The 20,000-nt window shown below is 42.8% G+C and overlaps 1 protein-coding gene across 1 annotated transcript in view; it reads right to left on the bottom strand.

Moving 5' to 3' along the window:
- Positions 1 to 20,000, bottom strand: part of afg2a (AFG2 AAA ATPase homolog A) — an 87,965-nt gene that overhangs the window by 41,697 nt on the left and 26,268 nt on the right. The window contains exon 14 of the mRNA XM_066642038.1: positions 18,901 to 19,027. Within this exon, the coding sequence (XP_066498135.1) occupies positions 18,901 to 19,027 (127 nt within the window). The remainder of the gene's footprint in view (positions 1 to 18,900; positions 19,028 to 20,000) is intronic.

The following is a 20,000-nucleotide window of genomic DNA, read 5'->3' as shown; positions in this document are numbered from 1 at the left end:
AAAAAACCGCAACTGTGTTTGTCAAAATATCACCTCAAAAATACGTTCAAAATGTATATGACATTACAGTATTACTTTTGCCATTTGAGAACTGTACTTTTCTGGTAAAAAAACAGATATTCACCATAAAACCCCCATAGTATTTACATAAAAATTAACAAAGAAACAGTGTTTTGCCATAAAATTACCATGGAAATAGTGTGACAAATGAGAGAATGGAGACTGAGATATAGCCGTATCGCATCCTATATTCAGCCCTTAAAAGGAGGTATTGCCAAAAGGTGAAAACTTTCCTGACCAGCACACATCTCCTCACAATGCAACCCAAAATCAAAAAGTCTCAAAGACAGAGAAACAAAACAAAGAAACTTGGAAAATCACAGAAAATATGGAGCAGCAAGGCATGCTGGGAGCTCCCTAATGAGTCTCAGCTCCTCCCAGTCATTGGCCACTGGTACCCCCTCTAATGATATGTGCGTTTAACAGTGAAATAATGTATTTTTTAAAAAGATGTAAAAACATGTGTTTTGGCTGATTTTACGGTGTTTACGGTATTTCACTGTTTTCAACCTTTTTAAAGTTTACAGTCATTTACTGTCATGGTTCTACAATTTTTCACTGTAAAATGTAGACATTTATCCTCTGTACTGCATCCTCAGCTCTGAAGCACCTCCATCCAGTAGATCTGAAAGAAATTATGGCCTCTACGCGACTGACTGGAGGCGAAACGTGGTCACTGTCCTGCATAAGAATGTGTAACTATCCAGAAAATCCAGATTAGAAGCGGCTTAAACGTTCCGAGAATTCACAGCGTGAAAACGAGTAATTGGTCCAAAGTGCGAGAAAAATGTAAAACGCGGTAAATCGGAAAAGGCAGAATAAACAGGTCGGTACACAACAAAGTGCAAAGCACCAAAGAAAACACACAGCTGATAAAGGCTAAAACACATGTTCATTCAATCATTCATTATCTGTAACCCTTACGCAGTTCAGGGTCACGGTGGGTCCAGAGCCTACCTGGAATCACTGGGCGCAAGGCGGGAATACACCCTGGAGGGGGCGCCAGTCAATAAAACACATGTGAAACGGATAAATAATCCGGCTAACCGGAGTGTGGAAGAGTCCTCTGATTGGACGGTGAGCTGTCAGCTTGGAACATGTAATCCCCTGAGGGATTCTGGGAGTTGGAGTTCTCTCAGGAGTTCTCTCAGTAGGATTTTCCCTGTAACTCTGATATTAGAGACTATGTAGCCCTCAATCAAAAGGAGTGTGGTCACCCCTTCATTAGAGACACCCAAGACCCAACTGTTTCTCCTCTAAAAGCTACAGATACAGAGAAAGTCTCACACTGTAAACGGACAACATCTGACTGGAATGTGTTTTTGGAAAGGGCTTGGATATGAGATTTCTACCAGGATCCAACATACATTTTATGAGAGTGAGAAGTTCGATGCTTGTGAGGATCCGAATCCCTTATCAGCTCTTAAACACACTGCGGCTTACCTCCATAACACACACTCTGGTTAACCACTCCACCACAGGGAAATTAGCGAAGACTGTTATCTATACAAACAACATCCGCTAGATGTTGAATAGAACCATTAAAAAAAAAACAGCAGAAGCCACAATGAATCACTCTTCAATATCTTATTTTCTCAGGGTCCTGGGTTCGATGCTCACCTGAGGTCACTGTCTGTGAGGAGCGTGCTGTGTTCTCTCTGTGTCTGTGTGGGTTTCCTGCTATGGTTTTGTGTTAAACCTAAGGGTTATTGCTTCTTTTTACTGAAAGCAGCTTTAAAAGCAGAACCCAAATGTTTCTGTGGCTTTGAGATGAGCCCATACTTTCGGCTGCTGCTTCGAGCCGCAAGCTTCATCTCCCAAGACGTGCAGGGAGTGATCAGACGTAAAGCTCTCCACGGTGGAGCTCTGGGAAAAGCTTGGGTGAGCTCCTGCAGCGGAGCATGGAGAGCACTCTCATTCACTCCTGCATTCTTTCATTCCTCATTTCCTCTGCATTCTCTTCTTCATGTTGTTTGTTTTTGTTCCTGGCCATTCGTGCATCTGTGGGTGCACATGCATGAGAGAGCATGAGAGAGCATGAGAGTGTGAGTGTGTGTTGGTTGGTTGGTTTTAATACAGTTCCAGGACTAAAGGAGGGGAAAAAAAGCTTTTCTACACTAGTTCTAGAAAAGGACTCATTATAAACATGGGACATCAGTTATTACATGTATATAACCACAACATAACATCACATTTTAGTAGGACATGCTTAATACATGCAGTAACATATTCACAGATCAGCCATAACATTAAAACCACCTCCTAGTGCACTTTGTGTGTCTACATTTCCACACTGGATTTCACCTGTTGCTTTGGAAACTTTATCAGCCCCCTTTCACCCCTGCTCTTCATTGGTCAGAACCCCTGTGTGTGTTGTGCTGGGACGAGTGGATCAGACACAGCAGTGCTACTGGAGTTTTTAAACCCTGTGTCCACTCTGTGAGACACTCCTTCCTCGTTGGTCCTCCTTGTAGATGGACTCTTCTCAGTCCAGCAGTGACACTAAGGGCTTCAAAAACTAATGGCACTGAAAAATGGAGCTAGTAAAATGAACGATAGGGGGTTCTCCATTCACCAACTTTTTGCGAATTATAGAAAATGCAGTGTCAGCTGGTTTGTACCTACCGCGCATGCTGTACAGCGCCCCCTAGAGCCCCGGACACTCCCTCCTCTTCTCGATTTCCACACTATGTCTGCTCTGTTTTAACAGCAGGTGTGAAAGGTGGCTTTAAAGTTATGGCTGATGTGCAAGTACATATGCTGCACATGTGACTACATATGGATATTTAAATACATTTTATTCACTGTAAGAACAAACATTGTACCTGGGGTTTAAGCATGATTCCATGTCCTGACAAGCCCTGAAAACCTGTGTGTGTGTGTGTGTGTGTGTGAGAGAGAGAGAGAGAGAGAGAGAGAGGGAGAAAGAGAGAGAGAGAAATACAGTGGAATGTAGTGTAGAATACAGCAAACTTTGCACTAAAGCAAATCAACCTGATGCAATCCGTAGAGCATGCAGCTTTTAATTAGTGGCTTCCGCAGCCTAATTGCTCTCTCTCTCTCTCTCTCTTTTTTTTTTTCTGGCAGTACTGAGCTACCCTTTTGTTTGTGTTTGCAGAAACCCAAGGCTGTAATCAGGGGCCCACGAGGAGACGTGGAGGGAAAGGCAGCGTCCAAATGCTCCAACGCTGGCTTTTCTTAGCTCAGGACACGACCACTTTCCGAAAATGGGAATAAAGGACAAATTTTGCGGCTCCCCGCAGAGCTGCACCGGATGCAGATGCGGTCGCGCAGGGTTTGTTGCCAGTTTAAAAAAAATAATATAAATAAAATATCTAAGAGCTTTCAGACGTTTCCAACACAAGACGTTTAAAAACAGTGGAACTAACCTGCCAGACCTCATCTGATAACATTTGATAAAACTTTATTTTAAGACTACGCACGTCAGAGGCTTTATAACACATACATAAGCACTGAGTAGCACATTTATAAAGTAGTACTGAAACATTTGTGTGTGCCCAAAACCGAGACACAGCAAGTATAATAACATTTATATCTGATACCATTTTATTTAAAGTTATATATAAGGACTTTATAACATGTTCATTATCACTTAATAATATATTTATAAAGCAGTTCTCCACTGTTGATTTCAACTTTCCAAAACTGATGAGAAACCAACTGTTCTTAATTTCTGTTTCTAAAATACAAACCTAATTTATAAAAATACAAATTTTTCTTACATTTTTGTAAAATAATTTATAAAACATTTATAAACCTTAATTAATATATTAAGTAATTTTTACTTGGCTATTTATATCAGATTTACAAAAATGATAAGAAAGCATTTGTGCTACCATACAAATATAAAATACTGAGCTAATAATACTTAATAAACATTAGTTTGAAGATTACCAATATCATATCAAATTTATAACACATGCATAAGCACTTAACACATTTATTAACTAGTACTTAACAGCCTTTATGCCAATATTCCCCAAAAATGTAATGTTTTGTTATATAATGATGTTGAATAATTTTCAGAATACAGATTATGCAGACATTTATAAATGTGTTAATCAACACTTAACCATATGTAATAAAATCTCTATATATTATTATAATTATATAGTCAATATAGTTATAGAGCACTTTTCAAAGCACAGTTATAAAAAATCTAATGCATGTAAAATGATTTGAGATGTATCAAAAAAAAAAGTGCATTACGTAAAATCTTACCCTGAGAAAACGCATATAAGCTATTACTAAATAATGCAATACAGCTTTATAAATGTGTTATTACACAATCCAGCAATCCAACCCTCAACTAAAGCGCCTGTGAATGTCTCCTGCTAGAAAAGAACCATTGTTAGTGTGAATGTGACTTACAGGCCCCTACGCCAATGTGCAGAAAAGTATTTAAACAGACTCTGGCATTCACATAATCCTGGATCACGCAGGGTTAACTGCTCCTAGAGAGAGGAGAAGGAGGAAAAACTATTTCCGGAGGATGGGAAACTATATTCCATCTGTCCTTTGGCCAGGAGACAGACAGACAGACACACACACAGTAATATTACCCCATGTTTTTATTTATGTTATTCTCATAAAGTGAGAGAGCAAAAGACAGATGCACGCACACACACACACACACACACAAAAACATATGTACACCAAGCAGCCACAGGGTGGGATATATTAGAAAATGCGTGATTGGTCAGTTCTTGAATTAAAGTAAAATGGGCGGGGCCTACTGAGCCCAACTGTGATGGCCTTAATATTTTGATCAGAGCATCAGGCAGGTCTTGGGGGGAGGTCCGGTGTACAGTGGTGCAAGGAAGGACAACGGAGGAACAAACGAGGGAGTGAAGCCAGACCATCTCTTCCATCAATAAGCCCTGGGCTCCTGTACACCGGTGGTCCCTCCTTGGACCACTTTTGGTAGGTGTTAACCCTATAAGACCTGCCGTTTTGGTTTTAATCTTGTGGCTGAAAGGGATCAGTCTTAATATACTCACAAAACATACAGAGGTGTGCATATATATGTTTAAATCCCAGTTTCTCAATCGTGTGCAATGCAGGGAAGTGAACATGCACATTTGTGTCTGTGTGTGTGTGTGTGTGTGCGCGTTTCTGTCTCATGGCCCGTCTGTGTGCCATTACTGAGGCCATAATGAATCTCCCCCATGTGAGCTGCACTGCCAGCAGCCTCACCATCAAAAAAGGGAGCTATTAACACACACACACACACACACACACACACACACAAAGACTGGGGGGGTGGCAAAATTGTTCTCCCTTAGGTGATGTATTTAACAGAGAATGTGTGTGTGTGTGTGTGTGCGTGTGTGTGTGTGTGGTGTGTGAGAAGGAGAGAAGGAGAGAGAGCGCAAGAGAGAGATGAAAAGAGAGATGAGCGATTAGCCCTAGAGGAAAATACTCTGGGAATATCGGAACAATTTCCCACTCCCAGGCTCTCCGCTTCAGGAAAACACCTCCTGACCCCTGGAGCAGCAGAAACACATGAGGAGCCTCCCAAGTGCCATCACAGTGTGTGTGTGTGTGTGGGGGGGGGGGGGGGGGTGAGAGAGAGAGAGAGAGAGAGAGAGAGGGAGAGAGAGAGAAATGATGTGGAAGACAAGTACCACCACTGGGAATCTTTTTCTCCGGACATATGCCAAGATTCCAGCATCTGTCTTTCTCTCATTCACTGTGCAAGAGGTGGATGGATGGATGGATGGATGGATGGATGGATTGTGATACAGAACTAATCGTCCATTACCAGTACACGATCTCTCCAACATAAAATGTAGCTGAATTATATCAAATCCCCACAGCAATGTTTCAACATCTGTTAATCCTCAGAGCAGTAGAAGCTGTTACTTCATTAAAAGGGACAATCTCTCCCTAGCAACACCCTTCGTTTCAGAAGAAACACTGGGTAAACAGGTGTCTGGAAACTTTTGGTGAAATGTGTTGGAAGCGCAGAGCTCTGTCTCATTGTAAAAGGAGGCATCGGAAATGACAAATCCACGGCAGTTTCTTCGTACAGCCGAACCTCCTCAGTGATGAACGACCTCCATTTCCACACTCTAAACTGACTGCGCGGCTCTGGAATTCTAAAAGACAGATGATGTTGAGATATGCGTGAACTCTCGACCTGTTTCTGGAAGTTGTACTGAACCAAAGTTTCCTTCTAAATAACATCCTGCATGGGTTCAGTTCAATCAGTAACTCACCGGGGGCAGCGTTACAGAAACAGCTCCAATCTGGAAACCCTATCTGTTTAGTTACCATGGCAACGTCAGTCCAGATTGGATCTGGGACAATAGCATTTCCTAATGTCACCAGCTTCTCTTACCTACAGATAGGAAACTAGTATAATAAAAGTAGTTTTATGGTACATTCTCAGGGGGAAATAAATATAATTTAAACGTACAGCAGTGGTATTAAAGTCCAGTTGTGTTTCTTAAAGGTGCATTACATTCTCTTCTCCAGATGGAGACTGCGGATAATTGTAATCTTTCATTATAGAACTGTGTAAAATAAAAGAACATAATAAAAGTCCTGGTTTAAAGGAGGTGTATGAAATCAACACAATATTAAAAGCTACAATAACATTAGAATAAGGTACAGTAATGTTCCCTAACTAAAGGTATAGAATACGTGCCCTTGAGGGTACCACCACACTCTCAGATTTCCTGACAGCGTTGAGTGTTGAGGTTAGAGCCACATTAAGGTTAGGATAACAGTGAGGCCTAACAGCTAGTGAGTGCTGACTTTAGGGTCAGTGTTAAGATGCATTACAATTGCACACTTCACACTAAGTCTGTATGTAGTGAAGTTACAAATGTTAACGTTGAGTATACCAAGAAACCCACAATGCACACTTAGAACCAGTGGATGTCTGGGTGTGGTAATGATGGACACTGTTGTTCCACAATCTAATGCAGGGGTGTCAAACCAGATCCACGGAGGGCCGTGTGGGTGCAGGTTTTCTTTCCAACCACGCAGAAGCCACACCTCATTCCACCTTTTAATCATTGGATCTAATCAATAGATCGTGACTTTCAGTAGTGTGGGGCTTTTGCGTGGTTGGAAAGAACACCTGCACCCACGCGGCCCTCCGTGGATTTGGTTTGAGACCCCTGATCTAATGGAAAGCAGAAAAGGTGGAGCTTCTTACATCTGGAGAATTTTCACAAATACTGCCCTACTCCTTACATAGTGCACTTCAAAATACAAAAAACCTCGGACAGTGCTCTAAATGTTTGCCAGAGGGATGTGAAGCTTATACTGAATATTAATGGCTTCATAATCTGACATACAATGCCATATTGTAGTGCAGAAATCCCTATGTTATGACCTACACTGTGCACTACGCAGTGTGGAGCGAGATATTTAAGATTCAACCAGTGTTGCAGCTTTTTATGACATGCGTTGCCATAGCAACTATATAGTCTACAGCATTAGTGTACAGTACACCACAGCCTTAGTACCAGGATGATGCCTAATGCTGAGGTTAGTGTGAGTGTAAATAATAACTGCTTGTTGATAGTCTTGTGCACTGTGTGTGTTGTGGTCCGATCAGGCAGTAACGCTGTGCTCATAGCTCCCACTTCAGAGAACTGTAGGCGTGCTGGAAGGCTGAAATGCATCCCCCCTGCTGGCTGCTAAGAGGGCGTTTGGCAGGAGTTGGGGGATTGATTTCACTCCTGCCACAATGGCCGTCTGAAACGGAGACAGAGATGACGAGGCAGATTGGGGAGCTATATGTTGGGATTCTGTTACGCCCCCGGATGCTACCGAAGCGCCCCTCTCTCCATGAAAGCTCGTTTGTTCGGGTTTGGCTCCTGTTAAAGGAACGTGCCTCTTTTGGATGGAGGGAATGGATGGATGGGAACGAGAAATAATATGTTGGCTGCTCCAAATCTGCAACAACGTACACATAATCCACCTGTAAGAGGGGGTGATGTTGGGATGCAGAGAAGTGGAGGGTAAGAGGGAAGGTGGTGTTGGATGGGTGTGTGTGGGGGGGCTCGGGAATAAACAACAGGGAATTTTACTTGGGATTAAACTGCCCCTGAACAAAAGTGTACATGTAACCCACCTGTAAGAGTGGTGTAATGTGGAGAAGTGGGTGTAGGGGGTAGATGGGGTTGGTGGGGTTTGTTTGTGGTAGTTTCCAAAGCAGTAAGGAAAAGACAACATATTTTATTTGGGTTAAAAATAATGACCCACCTCCCTCTACAAAATGAGTCTTACATGGTGCTAGATGTGTAGAAGTGGAGGGTAGGGGGGGTAGATGGTGTGGGTGCAGTGGGGTGGGGTGGGGGGGGGGTGTGGTGGGTCGGTGGGGTAGTTCCTAAAGCTCTGGGACAAACAATAGGGGTATTATTTGGGATAAAAATGCCACCCCTCTGCCTCCTCCCACCCTTCGAGCCCCTTGTGCCGCTGGATCCTCCCAGGTGCGGATTGATGACCCAGTCCATCTGCTGCTAGCGTGTGTGTGTGAGTGTGTGTGTGTGTGTGTGTGTGTGTCTGTGGGCGTGTGTAGGAAGAGGATTTGGAGGTGTTGACTTGCACAGAAAAGGTATAGGCACTGCAGCTGACGTTCGCAGCAGATAATAAGGGGCTCCATTGTAAACGCTGGAAGAACTACAAAGAATTCCCAAAGACGACCGGGAATATGTTTGGAAAATTCTAGGAAAATAATAGACTGGAATAAGAAATATTTTATACCTTTCTCTTAAACCAAATTAGAATATAGGAGTCCAATGACCTGCAAATGTGTGTGTGTGTGTGTGTGTGTGTGTGTGTGTGTGTCCAGGTAAGGCCCTTCCCCTTCTTTAACTAGTCAGTTATTTGCATAAACGGGGGAATTCCAAAAGCCAAATGGACTCAAAACATCTTCAACCAAAACAACTAAAACGCAGGATCTGGTAGAACACCAACTCTCTCACGACACTCAATGCACTTTGCGCATCTTTCCAATGTGAGGAGGTGACTGAATGTTGTGGGTCTGAAAGAATGTGGAGCGACCAGGAAATCGTTACTTGAAAACCAGTTGTATACAATATGAAAGATATGAACACACACACACACACACACACACACACACACACACAAAGTGAATTCATATAGGTTTGCGTGTAGTCTCATATGTGGAGAGTGAGTGAGAGAGAGAGAGAGAGAGAGAGAGAGAGAGAGAGAGAGAGAGAGAGAGAGAGACTTCCTGAACTCAAGGCATTCCAAAGGCCTGGTGGTCCATTCCAGCCAGGAGGCAAGACGCTACATGCTGCCAGATATCAACTCACAAAGGGCCTTCATTTCCTGCACCCCCCCCCCCCCCCCCACTCTTCCCCTCTCTCCCCCCACCTCTCTCTCTCTCCCTCTCTCTCATTCCCTCCCTCTTTCTTTCTCTCCATTTCCCTCACCCCCCTCTACCTCATTCCCTCTCTTTCTCCAATCATTCCCCCTCTCTATCTGCTTCTCTATACCTCTCTCGTTCTCTCCCTCACTTCCTCTCTCTCTCTCTCTCTCTCTCTCTCTCTCTCTCTCTCTCTCCTAAGCCTGGCGTCGGAAGTGCTGTGTGTGTGTTGGCTAATCTTTTGTATCATCTAAAGCCTGCTCAGTAAAGCCAACTAACAGAGAGCATTTTTCACCCGTACTTCGCTCTGCTGAAAAGAGAGAGGGAGAGAGAGAGAGAGGAAAGAAGCAGAGGGAAGATGAGAATGAGACCAAAAGAGAGAAACAAACAAAAACAATGGATGTAAGGATGAATGAAAATGGGAGAGACATGTGTGAGACAAAGACTGAGCAAATGTAGAAAGAGAGAGAGAGAGAGAGAGAGAAACACTATATGCTCTTTAATCGCAATATTCTCGAGCTAATGAATCTCTCCCTCCGCACGCCATTCTCCATAGAGTCAAGCACCTACTTGTCGTTCTCCAGGAAAAAAGGGGCGAGCGAGAAAGAAGAAAAGAACGCTGCAGTGGTGTTTTAAATAAGCTCTTTCAACGCTCACATCCGCCAGCAAAAAAAAAAATCTTTCATGTAGTTTTGTATTTACAGCAACAACAACAAGAGCTACTTAAAAAAAAAAGATCCTGTTCTCAAAGTACAAAAACAGACATTCCACACATCACTCCTGTTAATCTAGCACGCACACACACACACACACACACACACACACACACACACACAGGGATCCGTTTCCTCTCCACTGAAAAATGCGGTTCTGATTTCAAAAACACACAAAGAGGACAGACGTCATAAAATTCATTATTAAAAAAAAAAAAAAAAAACGAGACCTGGGACTCAACACAAGACCTGCCCTGTGTCCAAAATGGCTCCCTATTCACTATTCCCTATAGTATTCACTATATAGTTCACTACTATACGGAACTCAATATGATTTTAGACCCTACCTCATGTGGGTTTTTACCAAACGCAGTGGATTATGGGTCCCCATGGGCTGTACACTTCTTTATGCAATGCATTGTGGGATTGAGTGCACTGAAATTTCTCCACTATGTTCTCAGACACTACCACAAAATGACGGAACCCCAAATTAATTTCAGACACAGCGCTGAGAGACCCCCAGCACTGCCCCACCATTTCCCAAAAGTTATAGCAGGGACTATAAAAGAACCCGGTTCCAGGGCCCAGGACCAAACTGCCCTGATGGAGAAGCAGAAAAGCCGAGTGATAGCACTGCCATTAAGGGGGTACCTCATCGGCAGCTATGTTTGTGGCGTTGCCAAAGCAACATCCACTCGAACACCAGGACCTAAGGTTTCCCTTAGAACATTGTCCAAAGCATAACAGCCCGCACAGAACTGCCTTAATCCCAGAGTGCATCCGCAGGTACTAACCTCCACCCCACCCCTGCATACTTGGAACAGCTCACCAAATCTGTCATTTTGGCCCTCTTTCAAAGTGGTTCTAGATACGTGTGCACCTCTGATGCATCGCCAGCTTAAGCGGAGTTCAACTGATAGCCCAGGATTAGATTAACCCGCTCTAAAATTTCAGAAAACTGGCCAGACCAGCTTGTTTTTCCACTCATCACTGTCTTTTAGTTTGAGAGACATGCTCAGCTCCACTCTGGCTGTTGTCTTTTGCGCTGCGGAGGTATTCTCTGACGCCGTTTTCTGAAATACGACACTAATACGCTGCTTGAAGTTTGATACTAGCCTGGGGACCCTTGTCCGGGACGTTCTGCCCCTGCACGGTTACCTGTTCCCGCACTCCATCAGCCACAGGCCTCACCACAATGAGCTATTTTCTGCACTACTGTAAAGCAGTTCAGGACATCCACAGGAGGGTTTATATATGACAATGATTGTGTATTAAACATTAACAGTACGCTGATGTGCAGAGGTCAGAGACCATTTTTCCGCTTATGTCCAATCACAGCGCTGGACCCGCGTTTATGTGAGAGCGCAAAGATGAGGTTAAACGCAGCAAAACAGACACAACAAGCGCACAGAGTAAATACAGAGAAAGTGAGAATATAGAAGAAAGAGAACAGAGTGAAAGTGTCTAAAAATCAGAGGTTTTTCCCCCTCACTGCTGCACGCTCAGAATGTGGGTGAACAGCGTGCGGCTTACTATTATTATTTAAAGGGCCAGATGCTGAAATCGGGCGGTCTGGACAAGGCTGTTTAGACAGGGGCAGAACGTGGCTGTGGGGATGATCCTTGTGGTATTTGGACCAAAGGAGGTCACATGCTTCATCAAAACCCAGAAGTGTCAAATTTCCCTTTAACTTTCTCCTTTCATGTCTATAACCTTTTAAAAAATAAAAAATAAAATAAAAAAACACATCCTTTCAGACCCACACCACAGTGCTGTTGTCTGTTCACAGTGGAAGGGTGGGGAGAAACTCCTGTGGATGTTTACAGCTCAGGAGCAAGAGCGGAGCCGGATTTCCTCCTGATTCTTGACGTTTGAGCAAAGAAAACAACAGTGACGTTAGATAGAAACTTCAACTCTTACAGCCATTTTCCACATCCACTTTTCCATTAAAAAAATATAGGATAATAATAATTTGTGGTTTCCCACTGCAGCTCCTGAGACTGAAAAACAACACAGCAGCGCAGTTCCTCCTTCCTGAATGTGTCAGAATTACCAGGGTATGTGCTAATGTTTAACTGAGAGTATGTAACGTTCCCTGTACCCACTACATCCCTCTGAGGGCGGTGCAAGGCCAGACTTTAACAGGGGTTCCTCCGTTAATTACCCGAAGATACTTTTCATGCACAAACACAACTAGAAATAAGTTATTAGCATTCTTTTTTGGGGGCGGGGGGGTTACAACTCTTTCTGAGGTTTCTGAAGATTTTGAAAAGAAAAAAACAACCCACTTGCTTAGCTCTTGTATATATTGCATAGTTCTTCCTAAAGCTCCTTCTGCAGATGCGTAGTAATCCAGAACGTCTCTGTACTTCACCCCAGAGTTGTTTGTGTGAACACAAATATCCTTAACATTCTTACCAGACATTTCCCAGACTGTATCCTGCCAGCCCCCAGTACAAAATCCAGCTACTGTCCCAGTGAGTCACTGACCAAATAGAGCCGGGAATGTTCCGGAGTATCAGGCGTAAAATGTATAGAAATGTAAAATCATATGTAAAAGCTGTTTAACTGAGTGAATTTTGGTGATTCTGGTGATAGGGCGCTGGCTTGAAAACAAGAATTTGACACTCAATTGATATCATCAGTGACATATTAATGTCGTTTAGATTTTACAATATTTCCACAACAGTCAGGAAATAGAAGACTATATTGAGAGTTGTTGAGAGAATGGAGCGTTTCCACAACATTAAAGGAACCGTAGGTAAGATTAGGAAATTTTGCTCATTGGCTCCCCCTATATTTGTATAATGTAATTAACTTTTACAGTATGGTCCTGAAATCAGTGAAGGGTAGGGGGGTCTCATTGACAAAAGCTCTATTCTCCATATTACAGCTCAGTAGAACATCACAATGAATCTGACGCTCTAATTCTAAGGTAATATCACATAGTGTTGCTTTAAATTTGTGGAGACCCTTTAAAGCGCACACATTGTGAACCTGTGGATTTATAATCTTCTCAGAAAAAAAAAATAATGGAAAAGTGGCGGCCTGGAGCACCTGAACATGAGCTGAGGCGACCAGGCCCAGTGTCAAGTGTCAACTATAGGGCTCTAAAGCCCCCCAGGCATTGGGAGGTGGGGAAGTAAAACTCTGTTCTCTAGATTTCTGCAAATCCAGCCAATATCAAGCCTTTTAAAATAATTTAAATTCCATCAGATACTCAGAGCAATGTTCAAAGATTTAATATACATCATTCCAAGAAGAGTGGGTGGGGGTGGGGGTGGTAAACTGGTTATGAACAGCCACAGTTTTAAGGGAAAGGACGAGTGCGTAAATATCTTTGATAATAACACTGGCCTGAGGCTAGAGCAAAGAAAGGGTCATTTGACAGTTCCCCCCTCACCCTTCCCTTCACTTCCTTCACTCCCAGATTCTTAAGAGGCAATTAGTGGAAAAACCTTTTCCTTCTGTCCACCTCCTTTCTCCCCTTTTTCTCCCTCTGGCCATTGTGGAGGGCGTCTAGAGGAAAGCGCGGGTCAGAGGTCAGCCTCTGTAACTTTGTAATCGTGTGTGGAGAATTCAAAAAATTGCAGGCAGGACGCCGTGGCGGTCACTTTGAGATTTAAGCGCTTCAGATTAGGAAAGGGGGGGGGGGTGCAATTATTCAAGCTGAGATTAAAACACAGAACACACGCATGCCTACAGACGCAGACACACACACACACACACAGCAAATGAAACACAAAAGATTGAAAACTCTGATTAAATGCAACGGCGCAAATCCTTTAACTGCTGCCACACACGCGAAGGAAAGGAACAAAAGAAAAGAGGACAACACTAACCCACCATGCTAGCATGCCTGAACGAGAGCACACACACACACACACACACACACACACACACACACCACAAAACCATAATGTCCCCATTTGCTGCAGTATAAGCTTCTGCTCCCACAGGGAAGGCTACACTATGTGCACTAGATGCAGATTCCACATTGCTGTGAAGGTTTTATAGCATTCAGCCACATAACCATAAGTGAGGTCACCTAGCTGTGGATCACAAACTCCACTCCAGCTCATCCCTCTGATATCAGCTGGTGCTCCGTCACGCCCGACAACACAGTTCCTCTGCAGCAGTGTGTAAATCCACAGGGCCGTAGACTCACGCTTGGCACTGAGACTGCTGTCCTTAGGCTCATGAGCAGTCCCAGAGTGTCCCCTGTGTCGTTTCACAGTGTTCTGTGGGGACTGCACAGAGTGAGGGCCTGTGTATACAACGCCTGCATCTTAATGTAACGTAATGTAATGTAATAATGAGGTTACTAGCTGTAAAAGGTGTCCACAAAGTTTTGGACAGATGGCGTATAGTGAAGGTCTGATATAAAGCAGAGAGCAGAAATACCACCACAGACTGGGAAGAAGAAACAGGAGAAATGTGGCAATAAAATTCCTTATTTTCTCAGCAGTTGGTGGTTCTTTTGGCGCCCCCTTCTGGTGGGATGTTTTTGAATTCCCTATTTTTTTTCTCTCTCTCTCTCTATATATATATATATATTTTTTTTTTCTGTGTCTCTGAAAGATGGGAATCAAAGGAGGAGGGGGGTGATGGTGAGCAACTGTCAGAAGTGAGAAAATGCTTTGTTTACTTCTTGCAAAATCTCTCTGTCTGTCTCTCTCTCACACACACACACACACACACACACACACACAGCTACACATCAACACAAACAACAAACAACCAAATGAGCATAAACCACCAAAACCAGGGGTCAGGCAGAGGACAGGTCAAAACAGGACAGATGACAAAAGCATGAGGGTGGTGGGGGAGAGGGGGGAGAGAGAGAGAGAGAGAGAGAGAGAGAGAGAGAGAGAGAGAGAGAGAGAGAGTGAGAGAGAGAGAGTGTGAAAATAGGCTCTCAGTAAACTTAAACACGAACACTGACGAACCACAGAACTACCTCTCTCTCTCTCTCTCTCTAACATAGTCTTATAAAATGCTGCCCTGACCACAGCTTCAGACAACACAGTTGGAGCATTTTCCTGTTTTTATTTCTATTTTTTTTATTTCTCTTTTTTTTCCCAAATGAGAAATTGGATTTTTCAAGTCATTTTTTCCATTTCCCTACGAAACAGACACATCTGGTTTATATATATATTTCTCAGGCTTCTTTAGCTCGACACACTCACAGACGTCATCATGGCTCCGTGCTGAAGAACAAACTGGGAACGTACGTTTCTGGTTCTGGAACCTTTGGCTCTGGAAGGGTTTACACTGTTATTGTCGGTGTAAACGTGCCAAATGCTTCCTAATTGAACACAACAGAACCTAACAACCATGTCTCCAGGAAGCAGCCCCATATCTAACATCAGTGCTGAGGATAACGTGTGAATTGTGCAGGTGTGTGCTGTTTCTGTAACGCATCACAGTGTTTACTGTGACAGGAGCAAAATTTACTAGGAGTAAAAACACCCTACACACCACACCTCTCTCACTGCCACCGGGGCTAGTGTCGTCCAGGCCACAGGAGAGGAACAGAATACGTCTTAGAGGATTGATGAGTGGGTGCAGACTGCGCCGAGCATCTTTCCAGACGTTTACTCACCCTACACCTAACCTGATACATCACACACACACACACACTATTAACCACATCACGTCCATTCTATCTGTGTTAATACTGTGAAATAATACTGGATGAAAAAGTGGTGTGTTCGTATTCCTACACTTCTGGGGACAAAACTTTTCCAACTTTGTTGCTAAAACTGACCCAAACACAAGGCGATTTTGTCGTGTTGTGAAAGTATGTGTTGGTGATTACTGTTCTGACATTAATGCCAAAAATGCCAACATTTTACCAAGGGGCAACATTCGCAAAGCTACTGGATACCTTTATTACACTAATTACACACTGTATAACTATCGTACATACATTTATAACGGTAAACCTATACACCTATAGTACACCTATAGAAACATTCTTAAAGACTTACTGCATATGATTATGTCAGTTATCATAAAGGTTGCTTCTGTCAAATTCGTTATGAGAACTTATGGAATAAGCCTCTAAATATTTATTCATGTATTTATCATGTTTACTTTTAGCAGGGATCATGCAACAATTACATTCATCTCTAAAGAGAAAATATGCTCCACACCACAACTAATTCCATCCAAATAAAACCTTAAAAATTCCTTGCAGGCGGCACGGTTATGCAGCAGGTAGTGTCGCAGTCACACAGCTCCAGGGACCTGGAGGTTGTGGGTTCGAGTCCCGCTCCGGGTGACTGTCTGTGAGGAGTGTAGTGTGTTCTCCCTGTGTCTGCATGGGTTTCCTCCGGGTGACTGTCTATGAGGAGTGTGGTGTGTTCTCCCTGTGTCTGCGTGGGTTTCCTCCGGGTGACTATCTGTGAGGAGTGTGGTGTGTTCTCCCTGTGTCTGCGTGGGTTTCCTCCGGGTGACTGTCTGTGAGGAGTGTGGTGTGTTCTCCCTGTGTCTGCGTGGGTTTCCTCCGGGTGCTCCAGTTGCCTCCCACAGTCCAAAAACACACGTTGGTAGGTGGATTGGTGACTCCAAAGTGTCCGTAGGTGTGAGTGAATGTGTGTGTGTGTGTGTGTGTTGCCCTGTGAAGGACTAGTGCCCCCTCCAGGTTGTATTCCCGCCTTGCGCCCAATGATTCCAGGTAGGCTCTAAACCCACCGTGACCCTGAACTGGATAAGGATTACAGATAATGGATGAATGAATGAATGAATGAATGAATGAAATTCCTTACAAGTCCTATAAAAAATTTAAAAATTAAGAATTCAAAATAAGAATTACATTAATTCAAACATGTCTGATTGTTTAAAATCCATCTTAAAATGATCTTTCAGATCCACAGGAAGTTCATTCTGTTGTTTAATAGCCTTATTAGAAAAAGCAGATTGTGCTGAGGATATCCATGTGCGGATTTCACATTGCCCCCTGGAGGCAGACCGTGTCACGGTTTCGTGCAGATTTAGGGCGGCCGCCTTGACATCATCGTCCACCTCCACAATTCATTTCATGCAATTCGTTAAGTTTCTTTTGAAGGTTTCCGATGGGTTTGTGCGTGGCTTTCTGCTACGTCCAGTGACAAACACGCATTCCGAAGTATAACCTAATGTTTAAGATGAGCTGTGTGTCGTCTCTGAGTTTCCCCCGCGGCGGTGTGGACAAGAAGTCAGAGCATGTGCAGCCTATGCTTGTAAGCAATGTTATGAATCATTGATTTGAATTTGCACTTGATTCGTGAACCGATCCACTCAATGAGTCGACTCTACCCCCTCAGCCCCAACCACCCCCCCCTTCCGCCCTGTCAGCAAAAGTTGCCACCCTGACTAAACGATTCTCTGTGGAAAACCGTGCTTGTCCTGCACTTGCAAAGTTGTACAAAAGTTCTTCAAACATATGAGCAATCATATACACCAGACAGATATCAGAATACACAATTCGACTGTGAAAATACGACATATTACGTTTTGAGGGTAATTGACGGTGAAGATATTGGTGTGATGTCCTGGTAAAATGTTTAGTTCTTATTTACAAAGTGGTTTAAGTGGCTTCTCTGTCAGCTTATTAGCCTGAGACCAACATGACATACATTAAAAGGGTCTATATTTTAACATGTGATATGTTTCACACTAATCTATATGAACTCATCCTTAAAATCATTGTCAGGGGAAATTTATTTATGAATAAATCATTGAAGTCAACACATAATATTATATCCCCATTTGGCTGCTGGGAAAGTGTTGTTTCTGACATCCAAATGGGTGCCCCCATGTGTAACCTGAGGTCTCAATTGTCTTCATGGAACACACACACACACACACACACACACACAGCATGGCACCAAAACTCAAACGGCACCAAATGAAGCTTGTAAACTGAAAGCCGCAGGGCAGGAGGAAGTCCAGTGCTTGTGAAGCCCCGGGGCTCAGACGTCCTGCTGGTGTCCACTCAGGGTCACACAGCTGACCACTGAGGACTTGAGAGAGGTCCAAACTACTTGAGAGAACCCCCCCTCCCCCACCCCAACACACACACACACTCCCACAGGGTAGCAGTGGGAGACACTGTCAATCACAGAGTCCCTGAACACTCACAGGAAAAAACACACACACTGACATACACACGGCAGGAGGCAGAGGAGCATCTGTGTGTCTGAGAGTTTGTATAAACCCTTTAAACCTTATAGAAGCAGACATTAATCTTTACAATGTAAATGTAATTAAGAAATGTATTACATTGTAATTACATATTTAATTACATTTACATCATATTCACGTTTGCCAACGTGTCTCAAACAAGCGTTCACTAGAACAACACTGAGCAACATGATCCAGGAATGAGCACAAGTACATTCGAGAGTGTAGTGTCCATTATAATCAAGCACACTTGTTAGGAAGTGCCCTTACTCTGCTGATCATGTCTAATGTTTAGAATGAACTAGAATGAAACAAGACCTAAAAAGAAGTTCCCTTGTCATTTTGTTTCTTAAAAGTGTACTGTATACCAACAAAGAGTGCACTACAATGTCGTGCACTAGAAAAACCTTGTGAATCACAGAACCTGGAATAAACAGTGTAGTGTCCAGTAGAAGGGCGCATCTTAAATTGTCCTCCATGGGCAGTTAGTGTCAGGGAACGCAGCGTTTCAAGCAACATTCCGTGCTGCTCATCTATGTTCTTTGTGACAACAAAGTTAAGCACACTTAAAAAGAAGGTCCCTACCTTGTCGATCATGTCTGGTCTGTTGGTGGCAGCAAGAACCGTGACGTCTCTGAGCTGCTCGATTCCATCCATCTCTGTTAGCAACTGGGCTAAGACGCGGTCGCCCACGCCACTCGACCTGGACGAGCTACAAAAAATAAATACATGAGTAGATAAATAAATAAAAAAACATAAACATGTACAACCAATCACACACTTCTCTTATGGGATTGTGAGTCAGTCCTCCAGTGACTCCAGCTTCTATTCTTCCAGGAAGAGTTCGGGCCAGATTTTGGAACATTGCTGAGAGGATTTGATTGCATTCAGCCACATAAAGTGAGTCAAGGATCTACTGTAGTTTCATTAGTAATAAGGTGTGAAAACCAGTTTTAAAGTGTATTTATTTATTTATTTATTTGTTTTTTGTGAGATTAATTGTAATTCAAAATTCAAACTAGGGTTGGACAATAATTCAATATCAATATATATCACGATATAAAATATTTTAATAATGAATATTTTCAATAATTCAATAAACATTATTTACAGCATCTGACTGACATTCATTACAATCAGTTCATTGAATATTGCAAAAATATAAATATTGACATTATTTTTATGGAAAGCCAAGACATTTATGTCTGATGGTGATGTCATGATTCTCGTTTGTTCTTTGCAGTTATTCTGTGGCATGTATGTAGTTCACAGCGATATAAGAATTATCGTGTATCAAACGAAATTCAGAAATATATCGCGATATACATTTTGGTAATATCGTCCAGCCCTAATTCAAAACATTCTCCCTCTGTAGTCATTTTATGGTACTACTGTTGTAGTATTAAATATGACGTTTTCTTTACTTTATTTAACAAAACAAAATGTACCCAAAAATTAAGTACAGTGGAACTTCTACCTACGAACTTTATCCGTTCCGTGACCCGGTTCGTAAGTGGAAATTTGTTTCTCGAGTCAATTTTCCCCATTTAAAATAATGGAAAAGCAATTAATGCGTTCCAGCCCCCACCCCCCGAAAGTCACCCTTTTTGCACTGATATATGTTTACAACACTCTCAAATAAACAGTAATAAAAAAGAAATAAAAAAGTTTCAAGTGGTTACATA

Source organism: Hoplias malabaricus, chromosome 13, assembly GCF_029633855.1.
Source record: "Hoplias malabaricus isolate fHopMal1 chromosome 13, fHopMal1.hap1, whole genome shotgun sequence".
NCBI classification, from domain to species: Eukaryota; Metazoa; Chordata; class Actinopteri; order Characiformes; family Erythrinidae; genus Hoplias; species Hoplias malabaricus.
Note: the sequence above shows the minus strand (reverse complement) of the source record. Positions and strands in the feature narration are given on the sequence as shown.